The sequence below is a fragment of the Syngnathus leptorhynchus genome, chromosome 5 (genome assembly GCF_054491065.1).
Source record: "Syngnathus leptorhynchus isolate UIUO chromosome 5, UIUO_Slep, whole genome shotgun sequence".
Classification (NCBI taxonomy): Eukaryota; Metazoa; Chordata; class Actinopteri; order Syngnathiformes; family Syngnathidae; genus Syngnathus; species Syngnathus leptorhynchus.
This window is the reverse complement of record NC_141199.1, coordinates 8308841-8326969: the sequence shown is the minus strand read 5'-3', so window position 1 is coordinate 8326969 and position 18129 is coordinate 8308841. Positions and strand designations below refer to the sequence as shown.

At 43.1% G+C, this 18129-nt stretch overlaps 1 protein-coding gene across 2 annotated transcripts; it reads right to left on the bottom strand.

Moving 5' to 3' along the window:
- Positions 1-18003, bottom strand: wbp1lb (WW domain binding protein 1-like b). Of its 2 annotated transcripts, XM_085911020.1 has the most exons (4): positions 17579-18001; positions 13871-13973; positions 12805-12966; positions 1-3013 (listed from the first exon to the last, which is right to left on the bottom strand). In XM_085911020.1, the coding sequence occupies exons 1-4, from the start codon at positions 17660-17662 to the stop codon at positions 2256-2258; spliced, it is 1107 nt and encodes a 368-aa protein (XP_085767146.1). In that variant the 5' UTR covers positions 17663-18001; the 3' UTR covers positions 1-2255. The 2 variants fall into 2 exon arrangements, with proteins under 2 accessions (XP_085767146.1, XP_085767147.1); XM_085911021.1 differs by lacking the exon at positions 12805-12966 and having other exon boundaries at positions 17579-18003.
- Between the last annotated feature and the right edge of the window lie 126 nt (positions 18004-18129).

Here is an 18129-nt window from a genome sequence, read left to right as displayed (position 1 = left end):
TTAAAATTGAAAATGTTTATTAAAAGTACATCCATGTTGGTTGGTGTTGACATAGTAACATTCAAAGAATATGTGCAGATCCACACAGTGATGAAGTAAGCGAGTCTTTGGCATGATTTAACCTGATTGAGTTGAACAAATATGTTCAATTATTACACTGGTCTGCATCAAAAGATAAATGGAAATACATTCTAGATAGGTTTTTCACAGCGAAGACAGTGGCACCCTTCATTTTCTCCATACGGTTACCTTCATTACATGCCAAGTAAATACAAGTACCTTTCTTTCTATCTTTGACTACACTGCTTTAATATGCCTTACGACTGCAACCAAAAATTCTTGCACTTAGACAAAAAATAAAACATGGAGAAAAAAAATTGAGGTATTTGTATTCTACATCTAAAAATGCCCTAGAGAATTTTGTTGACTACTTTGGTAGCAGCTTTTATATGTATATTTTGGGGTAGGGGTGGTACTGGGAGGGGTTGGGGGGTGATGCAGACCAGTGTTATGTACCCTTTACACAACTTCACCACGAGTCTCAATAAATTTGACACTTAAGGACATGAAGTCAAATTGAATAAAGCTACTTGCGCCTGTCTAAAATCTGTCACATGGTCATACATTTGAAAATAGAGTGGTTTCCCAATGTTAGATTTTTTTTTTGTATTTAAAATACACTTACAATGATTTTGCTCATGAAAAATAGCTCATTCATGCGCTACATTTACCACAAGTTACATTAAATTATACAACACAGATAGTACCTACAATCAACTTTTGATTGGTTCCGTTAAGACAATAAAGCTTAATAGAAATTGCGCTTCAGAAGTTCTCGTTAGTGGGGGCACAATTGGAATCGTTTCAGTGAACCTTTGCATTGGCTGATGAAAACCTTGTGCTTGGTAAAATTTGCTGCATATATTTTGAGATAAACTCCATTTGTAAAGATATATAAGATCAGTGTCCTTTATTCAGGTACATTCTTCATCTGGCTGTTAAAACGTTGCAATATTTCGATTTAAGGGGCAGATGTGCAACATTCTACCAGCAGGTTAGAGATCAATAAATTGATTTTTTACATGTGGCCATTTTGTTTTTTTATAGTGCAGCATTGTCATCATTCATAACTCAAAACCGTTCACATTCCTGCACTCGGAACGTTTCGTCCATTCTAATCAATGTGAGCTGAGATTCAGTCTTAGCCTAGGCAATTGCTTAGGTGCTTATACAAAAATAATTTTATGAGTCTGAGGTCTTGCCCATTCCATAGTTAGAGTATCCATTCCAGCCTGCGTCGGTGTTGCGTTGGTTTATCATAATAATAGTAAAAACAATAACAATTACAGTATGTTGCTGAAGGGATTAATGAAATGGTGTCATAACAGGCCAACTAATATGGCTACGCTATATCGACCCCCCTCAAACCAAACTGTGTCTGGGGGAGGGCACTTTGAAGCGCAAAACAATTCATACCTCAGGTTATTATACAGCACAAACGTACTGTAGAAGATGGGCAAATGTTTGGCGTTGTTTTGCGCAAATGATCCCATGTATTTAAATGCAGCAACTCAAAAATCAATGCTTTCATACTCTACTGCAAGTGAAGATGACAATCGGAGTTGACGTCCCCAACCCCATCACCTCTGTGGCTAGGCACATAATGCTAACATTCAGGAAGTTAACCAAATCCGATGCACTTGAGGCCTCAAGATATTAACAACGTGCTACAATTTAAGACATAAATTATGAAAAGCAAAACAATAGTCTCAGTTAAAAGCTTCATTTAGAAAAGATAAATACAATTTGTGCAAAGTAGAAATTGCTCACATAAAGACTTGTTAATGCGCTTATAGCTAGTGATTCGGATCAAACAAAAACACCACACAAGCATTTTCTTTCAAAATTGCCGGAGGGAAAATAAAGCGTATTCAGGTCCATTTCAGATGGTTCTACAGTATATGCTCTCTTACTCAAACAGTGTGTGTCGAGTGTGAAAGTAACAATTTTCCTGCACCAGTTGAGTGAAATCGGCCATCTTCTCACTTCTGTTTTCACAGCGGAACCAGTTTCTGCAACACTTGCGAGATGTAAAGATACCAACTGTGCGAGCTGCGTCTTATGCACCAATTGTCAAGTTAGTCAAGCCCACTTCATGTTCCACCTCAGATCATTTGCACCTATAGCTGAATGTTCTTGAGGCTTGAAAACCTTTGTGCCGCTAAGAAAGCTTTCATGTTCCACGGTTGGGCCTTTCAACCTTGCGCCTCAGTGCTGGTGCTGTGGTGTGGACCCTCCTGCTCATTGATGGTGTGGAGGAGGAGGCACACTGGAGAGTGCAGTGAGGCGCCGCCTGTTACGTGCACCGGCTGGGAGGATCCTGGTGCCGGTCGTCTGTCCGAGCCGCCGAGCGCCGGCTCCTCCTCCGCACCGTAGGAAACCCGGTGAACGCAGCTATCACAGAAGTCTCCAGCCTCCTCCTCCGCATCTCCCTCACGATCCAGCAGGCTCTCCAGTTCCCGCATCTCCTTGCCTTCCAGGCCACCTGCTCCGCTACAACCGTTGCTCCCACGTGAGCCGCACACGCACACTTCGATTCCAGAGTCACCTGTAAACCGACGCCTTCTACCATTAGGGAGTCGTTCTTTGTCTTCCGACAGGTCCTTCAAAAGAGGATCCTTGCAGTCGCTTCTCTTATCCTCCAGGTTGAGTCCCTCCCTACTGATCCCCTCTGACAAAAGTATCATCTCGGAATCCTGTGTTGTCTGTGTAGGCTTTGGCATTAAATCGGTTGGTTGTGGCTCCTCTTGACTGGGCACGCTGCACATGGCGTCCGGATCGGGGGGTGCGGGAGCCGGTTGAACGGCTGGACAGCATCCATCCTGCTGCTCAGGATGAGGCTGCGAGACTGCCGACGATGCTCCTGTGTGTAAGGCACTGTAGGGTGGTGGCGGCGTAGGCGGACGGTTCACTACTTCTTCGTAATCTGGCAGCAGGTAGCTTGGTAGAAACCCTGGGGGGGGGGGGTAAAAGGGGAGTGGAAGAGATTTAAGTCCAAGAGCTGTACCTACAATGTTGTTTTTACAAAGATAAGAACCTTTATCACGCTGGAAACAGAAATATGACATGTGGAGCAATAAATACAAATCATGGGGGAAATCATGAAATACCACAAATAAAAAGATAAAGTTTTTTTTTTTATATTAAAGGGAAATGTGCTTTCAGCAGTTAGCAAACATATTTTTCAAGGTTGTGTTAAACATATAATCATATCAATATAATATCTAGTATTGGGGGGAGGCTCGGTTGCAGTTTCCGCCAGTTCTGAGTTCCTCCCCCACGTGCTCCTCCTTTTGATGTCTTGGATGCCCTGGCTACAGAGGCGTTGCTACACTAAAGGAAGGGAGATAGTGGCTGTAGTAACGCTGATTAGAAAAGGAATGTAGTGTAGTGTGAATTGATCTTCTCGACCCCCACATTGGGAGTGCAGAGTCTGCTTTCTTCCCCCAACCAGTTGTCCTCTCCACAGGTGGCCGACTCCTGCTAAGTTTAACTTCTTAGTAAACTAACACAACACATAATAATAATAATATCTAACCTTACTTAAACCTTTCAGCACATATTAAGTAAATGTAAGGTAACTGATATACAGTTCCTTAAACGAACATTGAGTAAATATGGGATAACTTTAATGTGACTTCTTCAAACTGTATATAACCAATTTTGATCATCTACAATCTATGAATCAAAGCTACAGTTAACTAAAAGGAATGAAGTCCCTTTAAACTGACAAAGAACATTTCGCCTATGCAAAGAAGCTCTGCTCATTGTCATTGAAGACTTCTTACAAAACAAACACAAAAGTAACATAAGGACAGGAAGGAAACATAAGGCTGACAAGGATCAAAAGACATTCCTTGAACCAAATAGAAAGCATTTAGTTTAAAGGAGAGTCGTAAACTCATAAAGATAAGGCCTCCTGGTCTGGCAGGCCAAGGCTTCCCCCGAGATTGTTCCAACAGAGTACCAGACGATAACACCTCGAGGTGGGTGAGGAGCGAGAACAAAGAACAATACCACGTCCAGGTGGTTGGGCTTCGAGAGGAAAACCCCCAACTCCTGACCACAGTGATGACACCTCGACGGGGAGGAGATGACCATCGACCAATCATCACACAATATTTTGCATGCTTTAATATTCATATTGTGTTTCTTTAAAACTGGGCAACCCGGAAGAATGTGTCGTCTTTTGGTGGTCACAGAAACGCACGAGTTTTAGTGTGAGGGACCCGGGACCCAGGCCTGTATTAGAGCACTTTGTTAGGAATAAACATTTGGTAAATTTGGTCTGATTGATCTACTGGTCTTCTCTTTGACAGAACGAACTCGCAAAATTGTTAGGTGCGCCAGTGTGTGGATTAGGACATAGAAACTTGTGTTAAAGTTGATCGTAATTTGGAGTCAGATCAATAGCTAAAATCCGTATCCTAACAATTTCTTGGTGACCCCGACGTGATGTCGAGAGAAGGGTAATTGACAACTCGTGGTCTGTATCCAGGACACCGGACAGCGTCCGGGACGCTGTCTCTCGGTCGGCGAACCGTTTGGAATAAGTAAGGTGCACAACGTTGAGCTGGTACAACGTCTCCTCAACCCTGAGCGCTCATCACTGATAAGGTAAGCAGAATACCTGTTACTATAAGTCGAAATTCTGCAAATTGAAAGAGGAAATTTAAGAGGAGACTGTTGTTCAGATCAAATAAAGTGTGCAAGAGATACATACGGCAAATAAGTTTGGAACTTACGTGTGTGACGTGTACGGTAAAGTCAGGGACTTACGCGTATTACGAATAGGTCCGGGACCTAGCCTAGTCGTGGCGGACAAGGGTACGTTGACGAGCGTATTCAAATAGCCAGGTTTTTTTTGAGATCCTGGGAGGTGTGAGGCTCTCCCGAAAACATCCGGTGGTAACAGTTCCTTCTGTGAGAGATCAGACCGCTAAAACATCCAAAATGCCCCAAATTGATAGGAGTGTGTGTGAGATAGTGTGTGTGATGAGAGGAGTGCGTGTGCTGAGAGGAATGAATGGAGTGAGATAGTGTGTGTGATGAGAGGTGTGAATGGTAGGATAAATTGACAGTAAAAAACAGTACTAGCAAAAACCAACCGTAATACACAGGCTAGTAATTTTGTTGAAGGGTAAATTTAATCCTGCATTGAGGATCCTCAAAGTAAAAAAAAAAAAGTAAAAAAAAAAAAAGTAAAACAAAAAATTGAAAAAAATTGGAAAAATCTAAAAATACCAAGTTAAGACAGGAAATAAAAAACGGTAAATCTCTAACTCTTGAAGGTGATGAGAAGTACATGGCAAGTAGATTTCTTAATTGTATGCGATACATGCCAAAGTGGAAGAGAAAGCGGTGGAAATAGATAAGAAAGGAGTTGAATACAAGGGCATTTATCCATCTTTGCATGATGTAACACCCCCGAGTGCCCCCACACTCGGAGTGACTGCTGTTGGACCGCCGCCGTACGGCAACCCCGGAGTGATGGCTCCAGTGGTGACGTTGGGTGGCCAACTGGTAGTGGATGTCGAGGGCGAAGGCGAAAGGGCGGATCAAAGTATTGTACAACTGATTGAACAAGCAGTAAATAGAGAGAGGCGACGGATCAGGGAGGAGGAGGCGTCCCGCGTGGACACTTCCACCCCCGCTCCGAGCTCTCAAACGTCCAACATAACGAAAGGAGTAGGTGGGCATAGACTAAGTGCCGAGAACGAGGAGCTAAAAAAGAAAGTTGATCAAGTTGATGAGCAGCGTAGACAGGAAGCTCAGATGTTGAAATGGGTAACGGAGAAAATAAGACAAGACGCGAAGAGTGAGTGGAGACAGAAAGAGCATTCACAGCGGGACAGTAGCGGTGAGGAGGAAGATGATGTTGTGATGCAACAGAGGAAAATGTTGGAGTACGCGAATCTGAATGGTAGAAAAAAGGGCGGACAGGGAGAGGGCCAGACACGGAGAGAATATAATTTGCGGAGTACTCGTGGACAGATGATACAAGCAGAGGTTCAGAAAAATGAGTTGATGTGTCCCCTAGTGGCAACAGCGGATGGTCAGCGTTACGAGCCCATGGTGCTCCGTGATGTAACTGCGATGATGGAAAAGATGCCCCCACTACACAGAGGAGGCAAGGTGTGGCTGAACAAGTTTTTGGCTCTAATGAGTGGACAGAGTTGTACACTTGGTGACATGCGACAGATGTTGGCAGGAGCATGCTCCCTAGTGCAATTGCAGGCGATTGAGGAAGCAGCAGGCACAGCGAGACTGGGGAGGGAGGTGCCCTTGCCACAAGTAGCAGCGCCCCTGTTTGAAAACATTAAAATGACTTTCCCACAACCCACCGATTTGGCCCCCACTATGTTTCCTTATGATGTGAAAATGTCACCTGCCCAACATTATGTAACATGTGTGGAGAGTTGGATTGAAACCACAGGTCGCCATCCGGCTCTCACGCACGAGGCAGAGGTGCTCTTCCGGACGGCGCTGGTGGATGGACTTCCGCCAGATGTGAAGAAGCAGTTAATGTCAGACCCTGACATTCTGGTTTGTGCCGAGGAACGGTTTAAACGTCATCTTTTGCATCACTGCAGAATGTTTACTGAGTCACAAGCTAAAGTTGATAACGAGACAGACGCATTATCCAAACAGTTGTTGAAATTACAGTTGGCAAAAATGCATGGTGAAGCTAGACAGTCTAAATCACAGAAAAAGGAAATGCAAATGTCACAGGCTCCTCAGGTGGTGGGACGCGGAAGGGGCCAGTTCCGGGGCGGATACAGAGGCCGGGGAGGGAGTGCACCTGCTTACCCGGGGAGGGCGACATACAAAATCCATTCGCCCAACGCATGCTACATCTGCGGCGAAACCGATCACTGGGCAAGAGAGTGCCCGCAGTATCGACCGCACGGAGCCGGCCGTCCAGCCGGAGGCCCGCCACATCAACCCGAGGAGCCGATACAACAAACACGAACAGCTCCCTCGAGTGGACGACCCTGGCAACAGCCACAAGCACACAGAGGTCAGTACTATCAACATGATGATCTCTGGTGTGGACAATTCGAATAGGGATGCCCGGGGAGCCAGAGAAGCAGCGGCCCGGCGGAGCCAATGCTTCATGTGACAGTGGAGGGAAAACCTGTGCAGATGCTGGTGGACACAGGCGCAACATATTCATCAATAAACACTGCCCTTCCTGTATCCTCACTGTCAAAGAAAACAACAACTTTGGTCGGCTTCTCGGGAAAACCACAAACTCTGCCTTTTACCAAACCACTTGAGACTGTGATCACCCGGACGGGGTGTAGACTCTGGCACAAATACATCCATTCCACGGACACCCCAATCAATTTGATGGGGAGGGACTTGTTGTCAGCCGTTGAAGCCAGAATTCTGTGTGGGCCAGAGGGAGTGATTATTCAATTTCCAGATGGCATCAGCATCCAGTGCTCACAACAAATACAACAACATGGTCAGTGGCTGATGGCGCCCCTACCAACAGAAGCAGAAACGGCAACCATCTACTGGGCCAGGCTGGAGCCAGAGACCCCTGCTGGTGGTGGTGTGTTCTCGACCTACCAACTGTGGAAACCCTGGATCTGCTCACTGACGCCATACCACCCACCTGTTGATCCTTTGCATTGCACTCTATATTATGACCGAAAAAGTGATGATGTATATCGGGATTTGTTTGAAGAAATTGAAGGGCACATGTGGGATTTAATTTCATCACGCATTTTGATTGGTAAAGAGGGAGTTGCAGCGGTAACTGAGCTGACACATGAACAAATGCAGTGGTTCAAAATGACAGAAAAAGGGGTGCCACACATTTCCCTAGCTATTGCCCCAGGACACAAGGCCAGACAATTGGGCTCAATGGTCAAGCAGTTGTTGCAACAGACCGATTGGCGGGAAACTCACATTCCTAATTTGTACTGGTTTGAGTCTCAGAATGCATACCAAATTAAACAACCCATGGCAGACAGGATTGCTGGAGATGATGTTGGTGTTCCGCGGTCCAGTAATCTGGACGGGGAACACCCAGACTCCTGTTTGCATCCTACGTTGAAGCCTAAGCCCGGCCTGTTTCAGCCGACCCCGTGGCTGGGAGCAGAGGTGATCATTGATTTCACCGACATGAATACAAGAGTGAATGGGAAACGCTTTTTGCTTGTGTTGGTTGACGCTTACTCAGGCTGGCCTGAGGCATATCCGTGCTCGAAAGAAGATTCTGCTGCTGTGATCAAGGCTTTGATCACCCATTACATCCCCACGCATAGTTTTCCCGCCCTGATCCGCTCTGACAATGGTACACACTTTAACAACAAAGCCTTGGCCAAGGTGGAATCAATTTTGCGTTTGAAGCATCGATTCGGCTGTGTCTACCATCCTCAGAGCCAGGGCAAAGTTGAACGAATGAACCGGACGTTGAAGGAAAAAACTGGCCAAAATTATTGCTCAAATGAGAATGAATTGGCTCCAAGCGATTCCGCTTGCCTTGTTGTCTGTGCGGCAATCTGTTAACAGGCACACTGGATTTGCACCGTTTGAATTGATGACAGGTCGTCTAATGCCGGGACCAGCAACGACGCTCGTCCCACCGGAGGATGTTACGGTACCAAATTGGTCTCATACAGCATAAGGGTCCTATTTGTCTGCTTTGGTGTCCAGTGTTTCTGCACAGATTGGAGAGAAAACGGCTGCGGCGGAGGAAGGCGTGTCGGTGGAGAAACAGCTCACATGTACACGTCTACGTCAGAGTCATCTCCAGAAAGTGGACGGAGCCCAGGTGGAAGGGCCCCTTTCGTGTCTTGGCCAGGACCTCTCACATGACCCAGCTCGACTTCAAAGGACGTCGGTGGTATCACTACTCACACCTACGTCCGGCCCCAGAGTTTGTTCCGTCAAGATGAAGGTATTCTTGTTTGGCCGTGTCCCGGACCCGGCCAAAGGGGGGTGACAGAAGGAGAAGGAGCAGCAATACGGAAAAGTAAAGGAGAGGGCTCGAAAGGATTTTCGGATTTTTCAGAATTAATTTTAGTAGTGCTATTTTTAGTAAGTTGTCTTTTTGTGTGGACATTGATGACAATTGATGAGACTATCCAGCAGAAAACGTCCCAGATTCAAATTTCACCCACCTATAGACAATATTGATGCAAAGGAGAAGTAGTTTTTGTGAACACAACAGAAGAGCTCTCACGAGAAGAACAGGAAGGTTTGAGACAGAGATGTGACAGCGGGAATTGGCAAATGCATGTCACATTGTCTAATTGGACAGAGACAAACCAAACGTTACAGGACAAATTGGAAAAGTACCAGAGAAGGGTGTGGAGGAAGCAAATTGAACAGGTAAGGGAAATATTGGATTTAGCCCCACCAGACAGAGAAGGGACATGTATTCACCAATGTAAAGGGGATGGACGGTTTGTAGTTGCTTCATGTCATGGAAAAGGTAAATTAACATACGGAGAAATGTGGTTGTTTTATTCTCAATGCTTAGGGGGTGAGTTTAGTTTGTCTTTGGTTGAGAGGGCATTGGAGAGTCACGGCATACAATTATTCACTAAAAAAGAAAGCCCGTTTTTGACAACCATGTGACTCAACAAAATATGACATGTTTAAAGTTAAAGGGGACCGGCATAAGTATTGGGACAATAGATTCCACATGGTGGAAATTCAATTTCAAATTCAAAAATTTGTCACTGACTGTAACCTCTCCTCTCTCTCGTGCAGACATCTGGTTGTGGTGTGGTGATGACAAATTATATGATCGCTTGCCGAAGAATGCATCAGGTATCTGTGCCCTCGTGTCTTTGATAATGCCTGTGGTGGTTGTCCCCATTGAAATACAGAATCTCAATTGGGACCTGGAGTCCCCATTGACGGAGCTCCTGAAGCGAGCCAAAAGAAACGTTTTGCCCCCGTGGTTGAGCGACGACGATCCAACATATATTGACGCTATAGGAGTGCCCCGAGGTGTACCAGATGAGTATAAACTCGTTAATCAAGTGGCCTCGGGATTCGAAAGTATCTTCCTATGGATCACCCCCAATAAAAATGTAGACCGTATTAATTACGTTCATTACAATGTCCAACGACTTGGTAATTATACAGCTGAATCATTTGCCGCAGTTCATGAACAATTGGCCGCGACGTCATTAATGGCGTTCCAAAATAGAATTGCGTTGGACATGCTATTGGCTAAGGAACATGGTGTGTGTGGAATGTTTGGTGATGCATGTTGTACTTTCATCCCAAACAACACGGCACCAGGGGGACGACTGACCAAGGCGTTGGAAGGACTAAGGACACTGAATAAAAAGATGAAAGATCATTCAGGTGTACACACCGATATTTGGTTTGATTGGATGAAAACGTTTGGAAACTGGAAAGGGCTCATCATGTCTGTGCTTGTTGCTGTGGCTATTTTTACTACAATTATGATGTTATGCGGTTGTTGTTGTGTTCCATGTATTAGATCACTCACTGTCCGGTTGATCGAGAAAACCGTTGGCCCGTTGCCACCGATGGGCCAATATACCCTGGTGGCTCAACATGAGCCGCGGGAGGAAGAAAGGACCGATAGCGCACTGGTAGATATTTGCTAGAGTCGCGGGTGATGACCTCATAAATGAGGTCATGAGAGGGAATAAAGGGAAATGTGCTTTCAGCAGTTAGCAAACATATTTTTCAAGGTTGTGTTAAACATATAATCATATCAATATAATATCTAGTATTGGGGGGAGGCTCGGTTGCAGTTTCCGCCAGTTCTGAGTTCCTCCCCCACGTGCTCCTCCTTTTGATGTCTTGGATGCCCTGGCTACAGAGGCGTTGCTACACTAAAGGAAGGGAGATAGTGGCTGTAGTAACGCTGATTAGAAAAGGAATGTAGTGTAGTGTGAATTGATCTTCTCGACCCCCACATTGGGAGTGCAGAGTCTGCTTTCTTCCCCCAACCAGTTGTCCTCTCCACAGGTGGCCGACTCCTGCTAAGTTTAACTTCTTAGTAAACTAACACAACACATAATAATAATAATATCTAACCTTACTTAAACCTTTCAGCACATATTAAGTAAATGTAAGGTAACTGATATACAGTTCCTTAAACGAACATTGAGTAAATATGGGATAACTTTAATGTGACTTCTTCAAACTGTATATAACCAATTTTGATCATCTACAATCTATGAATCAAAGCTACAGTTAACTAAAAGGAATGAAGTCCCTTTAAACTGACAAAGAACATTTCGCCTATGCAAAGAAGCTCTGCTCATTGTCATTGAAGACTTCTTACAAAACAAACACAAAAGTAACATAAGGACAGGAAGGAAACATAAGGCTGACAAGGATCAAAAGACATTCCTTGAACCAAATAGAAAGCATTTAGTTTAAAGGAGAGTCGTAAACTCATAAAGATAAGGCCTCCTGGTCTGGCAGGCCAAGGCTTCCCCCGAGATTGTTCCAACAGAGTACCAGACGATAACACCTCGAGGTGGGTGAGGAGCGAGAACAAAGAACAATACCACGTCCAGGTGGTTGGGCTTCGAGAGGAAAACCCCCAACTCCTGACCACAGTGATGACACCTCGACGGGGAGGAGATGACCATCGACCAATCATCACACAATATTTTGCATGCTTTAATATTCATATTGTGTTTCTTTAAAACTGGGCAACCCGGAAGAATGTGTCGTCTTTTGGTGGTCACAGAAACGCACGAGTTTTAGTGTGAGGGACCCGGGACCCAGGCCTGTATTAGAGCACTTTGTTAGGAATAAACATTTGGTAAATTTGGTCTGATTGATCTACTGGTCTTCTCTTTGACAGAACGAACTCGCAAAATTGTTAGGTGCGCCAGTGTGTGGATTAGGACATAGAAACTTGTGTTAAAGTTGATCGTAATTTGGAGTCAGATCAATAGCTAAAATCCGTATCCTAACAATTTATATATTTAATTTGGTTTTTAAAGGTTTTTAACTCTAACTCAGGGGTGTTTAAACTATGGTTGGGCGATAGAAGCCAAGAAAATTTTTTATTTTTTTCCAAAAACGCAATAACGATAATTTGGTGATATTCTACCAAATCAAAATGGACAGAGAGCATTTATAAACCGATTCACACACCTGCAAAACGTCATACCACAATGTTCTGTACACGTATTTACCACAAGAACTTTAAATTATGTACAGGCTGTAGTCACATGTTTTTGTGAATATTTCTGGGACTTAAATATCTATTACCCCGGTTTATAATGACAGGGATCATCACATTTTGAGCTGCAGTAATTATGGTCTACCGCTGCCAACTACCACAGTAATCGGAATGAGAAAAGGTGTCCGAATACATTTCTGGTGAATATTTCAGACAATTCATCTCATCTGGTATCTCCAGAATGAGCATTATCAACAAAGTCACATCAGAGTTCATTCAAGGTCGCAAACGTTCATTTTGTTTGTTATTATTTTTGCTGGCAACATGCATCGTCACCATCAACCTTGGAGTAATGTAATAAGTTTCAATCGCTGCGTCAGTGTTGTCAATTCAACCCACTGATGCTATCAAAACAGCTGGCACTCAAGAGGTTGGAGTTTTTTTTTTTTTCTTCTTCTAAAAATGTCTGACATTGAATGAATTAGGAACATCTTGTACGAAAGGATGGATAATTCAGGATCATTCCATAATACAATTAGCCAACAAATGAGCATCAACATGAGCATGAATGTATACTGTGTGATGATAAGTCTTACTGAAGTAGAAGGGCACTGAGGGATAGTTGTGTGCTTCACGATAAGCAATGAGGTTGATCTCGTGCTGTCGCTGCTGCTGCTGCAGTCGGTGTTTGGTGCGGCGATGGTGACACACACAGCAGCAGCTCAAAATGAAGATGATAGCCCAGACCAACCAAAACCCTACGGTAAGGCACAATCCACATACATTCATCATGTTTGACAAACAGTATGCTTATACCTTGTTAAATCAGATTTTAATCGTATCATGTCAGGGTGTGTGGGTTTGATTTATTTGCCGATCCACAGCGGCAACGTATCGTTCCTAGTCACAACTTTAAATATGTTAGGCCAGTGCACTCCCTACCTCTGGTTTTTCAAACGAGACTAATGCCCATAAACTCTAAATTTGAATCCCAAGGTTGCACAAATCAAATTTCAACAAAACATTTTGATGACATTGTGTCATCAAAACATTTTGATGACATTGTGTCACGAGTTGGTTTCAATTGCCACCTGATCTGTAACTCGTTTGACTACATTTCTATTGACATAATTTCCATTGGGGAAAAAATGTGTCCAAAACAAAATTGATTGTTGAACCTAAGATGTCAAGTGTTTTCTTCCTCACTTATAAAATAGGATGTACCTGCCTATGTTGTCACCTCCCCGCTTGCCTATAAATGTACAGTGAACTTCTGCATTCTCACAGTTTGGAACCCTCTGATTCACATATGCTGAGATTTTTTTATCCCCCACACTTTATTCTGTACTTGAAAATCTCTTTTTCAATTTAGTTTTGTGTATATAATGTATACTGAACGTTTCGGGAAAAGATTATGGGGTTAAAAAAAAAAATACGGGACACCCCCCCATCTCTTCAATAGTCCACAACATCACCTTTAGCATTTAAAAATGTCGATTTAAATTGGGATTTTCTGGCACTATATGAAAATGAAACTAGCATGATGGATTTTAAAAATGACTTCCTTGAGTCTAGCAATCCAGCTGCCTCACAACAACAGCAAAACAGCAGCATGTCTATTTGTGTGTTGACTGTTTCGGCTGAAAATAGCAGGGCACTTACACCAAAGCTCATAGTAGTAACTGCAACACTGAGATTCTCCACAACAGTGACCCGACTCACACATGTAGCTTTGGTTGTTGACACCTTCGCAGAGAAGTAGGCTCTGCAAGAAAGAAAAGAATGGATGGAACCACAATTCATCTTGAAAGATTCAAAACATCGATTGAATCACAAAATCTTTTCACCAGCAGGTCATACTTTCAATGAGAGACCGACCAGCTTATGTATTTCAAAGGAAGGGAACCGTAAAAAAAAAAAAAAGTAAAAAAAAAATACAATGTAATCATAAAAAAATCAAAAAAATCCACACCCACCACTAACATTTTTGTAAGGTCAACTTTGTCAAATTGTATTTTTCAGAGTCCACTTTCATACACCATTTTTAATCAACACAACTTTATTTCTAGAAGTAGTACGTTTCTAATATTTGGTAATGACATTGAACTCGAATGAAAGGTCACTGACTGAACGCCAGTCATATCTGGTGACAGAACCGAAAGAAGACTGTAATCAAAATCACACGTGGAAGCTGTATGGATCTGTTCAGGGACGATATTTTCTTTTCAATTAATGATTGATTAGCTGGCCAAAGAAGTTAAGTTATATTACCAGCACAGGTCCAGAACTGAAAGGCATGATAATCCTGGATCCAAAATCCCAGACCAGTCCCTCCAGCTCTCAGGTCATACTCCCACACAAAAGCAGCTCTCAAACATACAGTATTGCTTCTTCCCCCTTCTTGCCCCACACACCTACCCACCCCCACTAACACACACACTCACGTCGAGCCCAGGAAGGATTGCTCTACGGAAATTTCCAAGCAACAGCAGCGAGAGCCGGCCACACGACCCACTTGATCAGCACAAAGTCAAATTCTGACAAAAAAAAAAGTGGCCAGTCTTACATACCTGATTGTGTCATCATTGCACACCAAATTGTTTGTAATCTTTTCAACTATGACCTATTCTGAAATGCTGCTGAACATAGAGACTGAATTCGTGGAGGAATAAAAAAAAAAAAAAAAAAAAAAAAAAAAAAAAAAAAAAGATGACAGCTCAGATAACCTCAGCTGTTTTCATTGCTCTGCTGGCTTTTCCCCAGTTTTTGTTCTGAACCTGGCCGCCTGGGCCTTTATTGCCACTTGATACCTAACCATCTACCTTGTTTGGGTCTTCAGTCCTTATTTTACAAAAACACACCCTATTGGAAACCACAACGTGTTGAAGAAATTGACGTCAACTAAAAAGATGAAGGATAAAAAGGTCAGGAACTTAAAACCCAGTAAACACTGAAAAAAAATACATCTCAGAGAGAGTAGATCAGATCATGGTACAGACCATGTCAACACACACTGTTGATGTAATGGTACTGCGTTTAGACTGGACATATGTTCTTTGGAACCATGTACGATCTTGGTAACCATGGCAACAGTAATTCCATGCTCTTCCTGTTATTTTTGAGTCAATTAGGTGACAATAATTGGTCAACCAATCAATAAACAGCGGCACGTCAAGTGCTAGTGTAGCAAATTCTAGGAGGCAAAACGAGCTTCTCATGCACTGGTTTTCATTTGTGGTCACTCTTCTGGGACCCTCGTTTTCCAACTGTTTCCAGGGTACAACTTTTAACACCTTTTGGAAACAGTCAGAGCTCAAGATTACGACCAATATGCTTGCAAATGTGGCCAATTTTGCAGTGTATGCGTGTAAACATTTCATCTGACAGCACTAACGCGAGTGCACGATTTAATGCTCGCTCTGCGGTCTCAATGTTTAAGAGGGCAGAGCGCTCTGCATCTTTTTAATTGAACTAATAGTGTATTTGAATTATATAATTGGCTGGCGGCTGCTTCCTGAACGGAAACATACAGTTACAATCGCCTACACGTGTCACAGACAACAGAAGACAAAACAAAAAACAGTCTCAATTTTTTCAAAACTGATAGAGAGCTGGATTTATGTATTTATTTATTGGGGTGCTCAATGCTTGGTGCACAGGTATATTATGATACAATGGAGTAGACAAAGATATTCAAAAATCCCTTGTGAACAAAGAGGTGAGTGAACTATATTCACAGCACACAGTACGAAGGTTTGACTTAAAGTAAACATCATTTTGACCTGGTTTTGAACAAGTTTATTTTTCAGCTCTCATGTCACATTACTGCACCAAACTTTCAGAGAGCCACCCCTTCGCCGGTTCCTTCCGAGCAATAATCAGCTGCTGTAGCAAGGGAGTTGCTCCATCGTCCAATTCCATTCAACCAAGATGCATCGTGGGCGGCCATGATGGCTATGCCAGGTAGAAAATGCACTTTTGGGCTGAAAATTTTTCTGGCATTCCTACTTGTTCTTGATTTGTTCCGAATCCAATCTGAGAATTCAGATTCACTGATCGCTTTCGCTCACCCACTAAAATCTCGGTTCGATACCCCTTCCTGCACAACCTTACTTTCTGACTAACAGTTATTTTGGTGCTAGAATATTTGCCTAAATGACAAAGCAGGGTGGGTAAAAGTTAACCATCATATATGATTCATTATGACGGTACGCACTAATAAAGAAAATACAGCTGATGTATTAACAGTAAAGTCATCAGCATACGTCTGAGTCATGTGACACCTCCTACTAGTAAAGGGACATCCAGAAACAAAAGAAATATACACATAGACAGGATAGGCACCATTTCCTAAACAGAGGTTTTAAAACCCGAGTTTCATTCATATAGTGGTGACGTAACCTGTCCGTACAACGCGCAGGATGATCCATCTCTAACCCATGCAAACACAGTTATAGTTATAATTGCATTTATCCAGGGAAATATTTTTGTACTTTGTATAACAAGTAAGGTCAGTGACATACATACTACTGTTCATCTCTATAGTGTTATTATTACTATAGCTCTGCCATTTACCATCATTTACACTTTTATAGTTAATCAGCATTACTGCAGTATTACAATGGAGCTGTTTGCCCTGAATCCTTTTAGTTGGGATTCATTTCACATCATTGCTAAAATGACACAAACCATGGCAATAAATTTCTTGAATTTCAAAATACTTGAAATGGAGAAATGTTCACAAAGATTAATGATTCATATGAAAACGTGAAACTCAACTAAATAGTTTTAATTTTGGTACTTTGCTCCCGAGCTAACACATTTATCTCATTAAGCAAACATATTATAACTCTATCTCCCAAGCCCCAAAGTGAGGCAATTAGAAATGATGAAACATGTAAATCACAATGTTTTAACATACTACTGCATTGTGCGAACAGGTAGACTATACAAGGAATATCAAGCAATAAATGGCGAATGCAGGTTTCATTTTCACTGTCTCTAACTACTTCACTTGAAATGAACCGCACTGAAGAGAAAGGGTTCTATGATGCCAAACCTTTAAACTACAAGTTGCGGAGCGACGTTCACAACAAGTTTATTCAACATTCTTGTTGCTAAAACGCAAGGCCCCGACTCCTCGAGGTTTCTTTAACTTTAGCAACGCTAGGTTTAGTTAGCAAGAGCCTGGTATCTTGTCGTTAGCATTGTGTCCTAACGTAGCCAATGAGTAACATAACATCAACGTGTTGTACACGACAGCCACCGTCTTTTTGTGTTTGACAAACGAGTGAATGTTTACTATGCTAAGGTAACTACCATCTTGCTAACAGATCTGTCAGAGGAGAAAGCTTGATTCGAACCGCTTACCTTGTCTGTTGAAGAGGCTGTAGGGGTGACAGAGTCAACGTTGTGCAAAAACAATCCCATTTTAACAATCAAAGCGACTTTCATTCCTCCCCCCCAAAAAAAGTTGCGACGACTAGGACACAACAATATGCAATGGCTGTGGTTGAAAAACTTCCCCCGAATATCATCGACTAATTCTCAGGCACTGTCTCGCTTAGAGGCCGCTGTGAGTGCCGCTTTCCCGACATTGTGGAGCTTGAAAGTAAGGCACGGAACGGAACGCGGTGAGCAACTGGTTGCTGTAGGAAACCCCGGCTCTTGCAGCTGTTACACAAGATGTTTGTTCCTCCTGCGTGAGGATTCGGCTACTGCTAGTGTCTACTCGACTGGGGTGTGGCGTGATCGCCTCGATCAGATCCATGTGAGCAACGTGAAGGGCGTACTGTACATTTGCGTGGCTGGCACTGGTTGAGCGGACTGCGACGCCATTGGATAACTTGCTGGAAGCTAACCAATCACGATTTCATGCGTCTTCATCAACTCATGCCAGCCACAGGAACAAATGCTCGTTT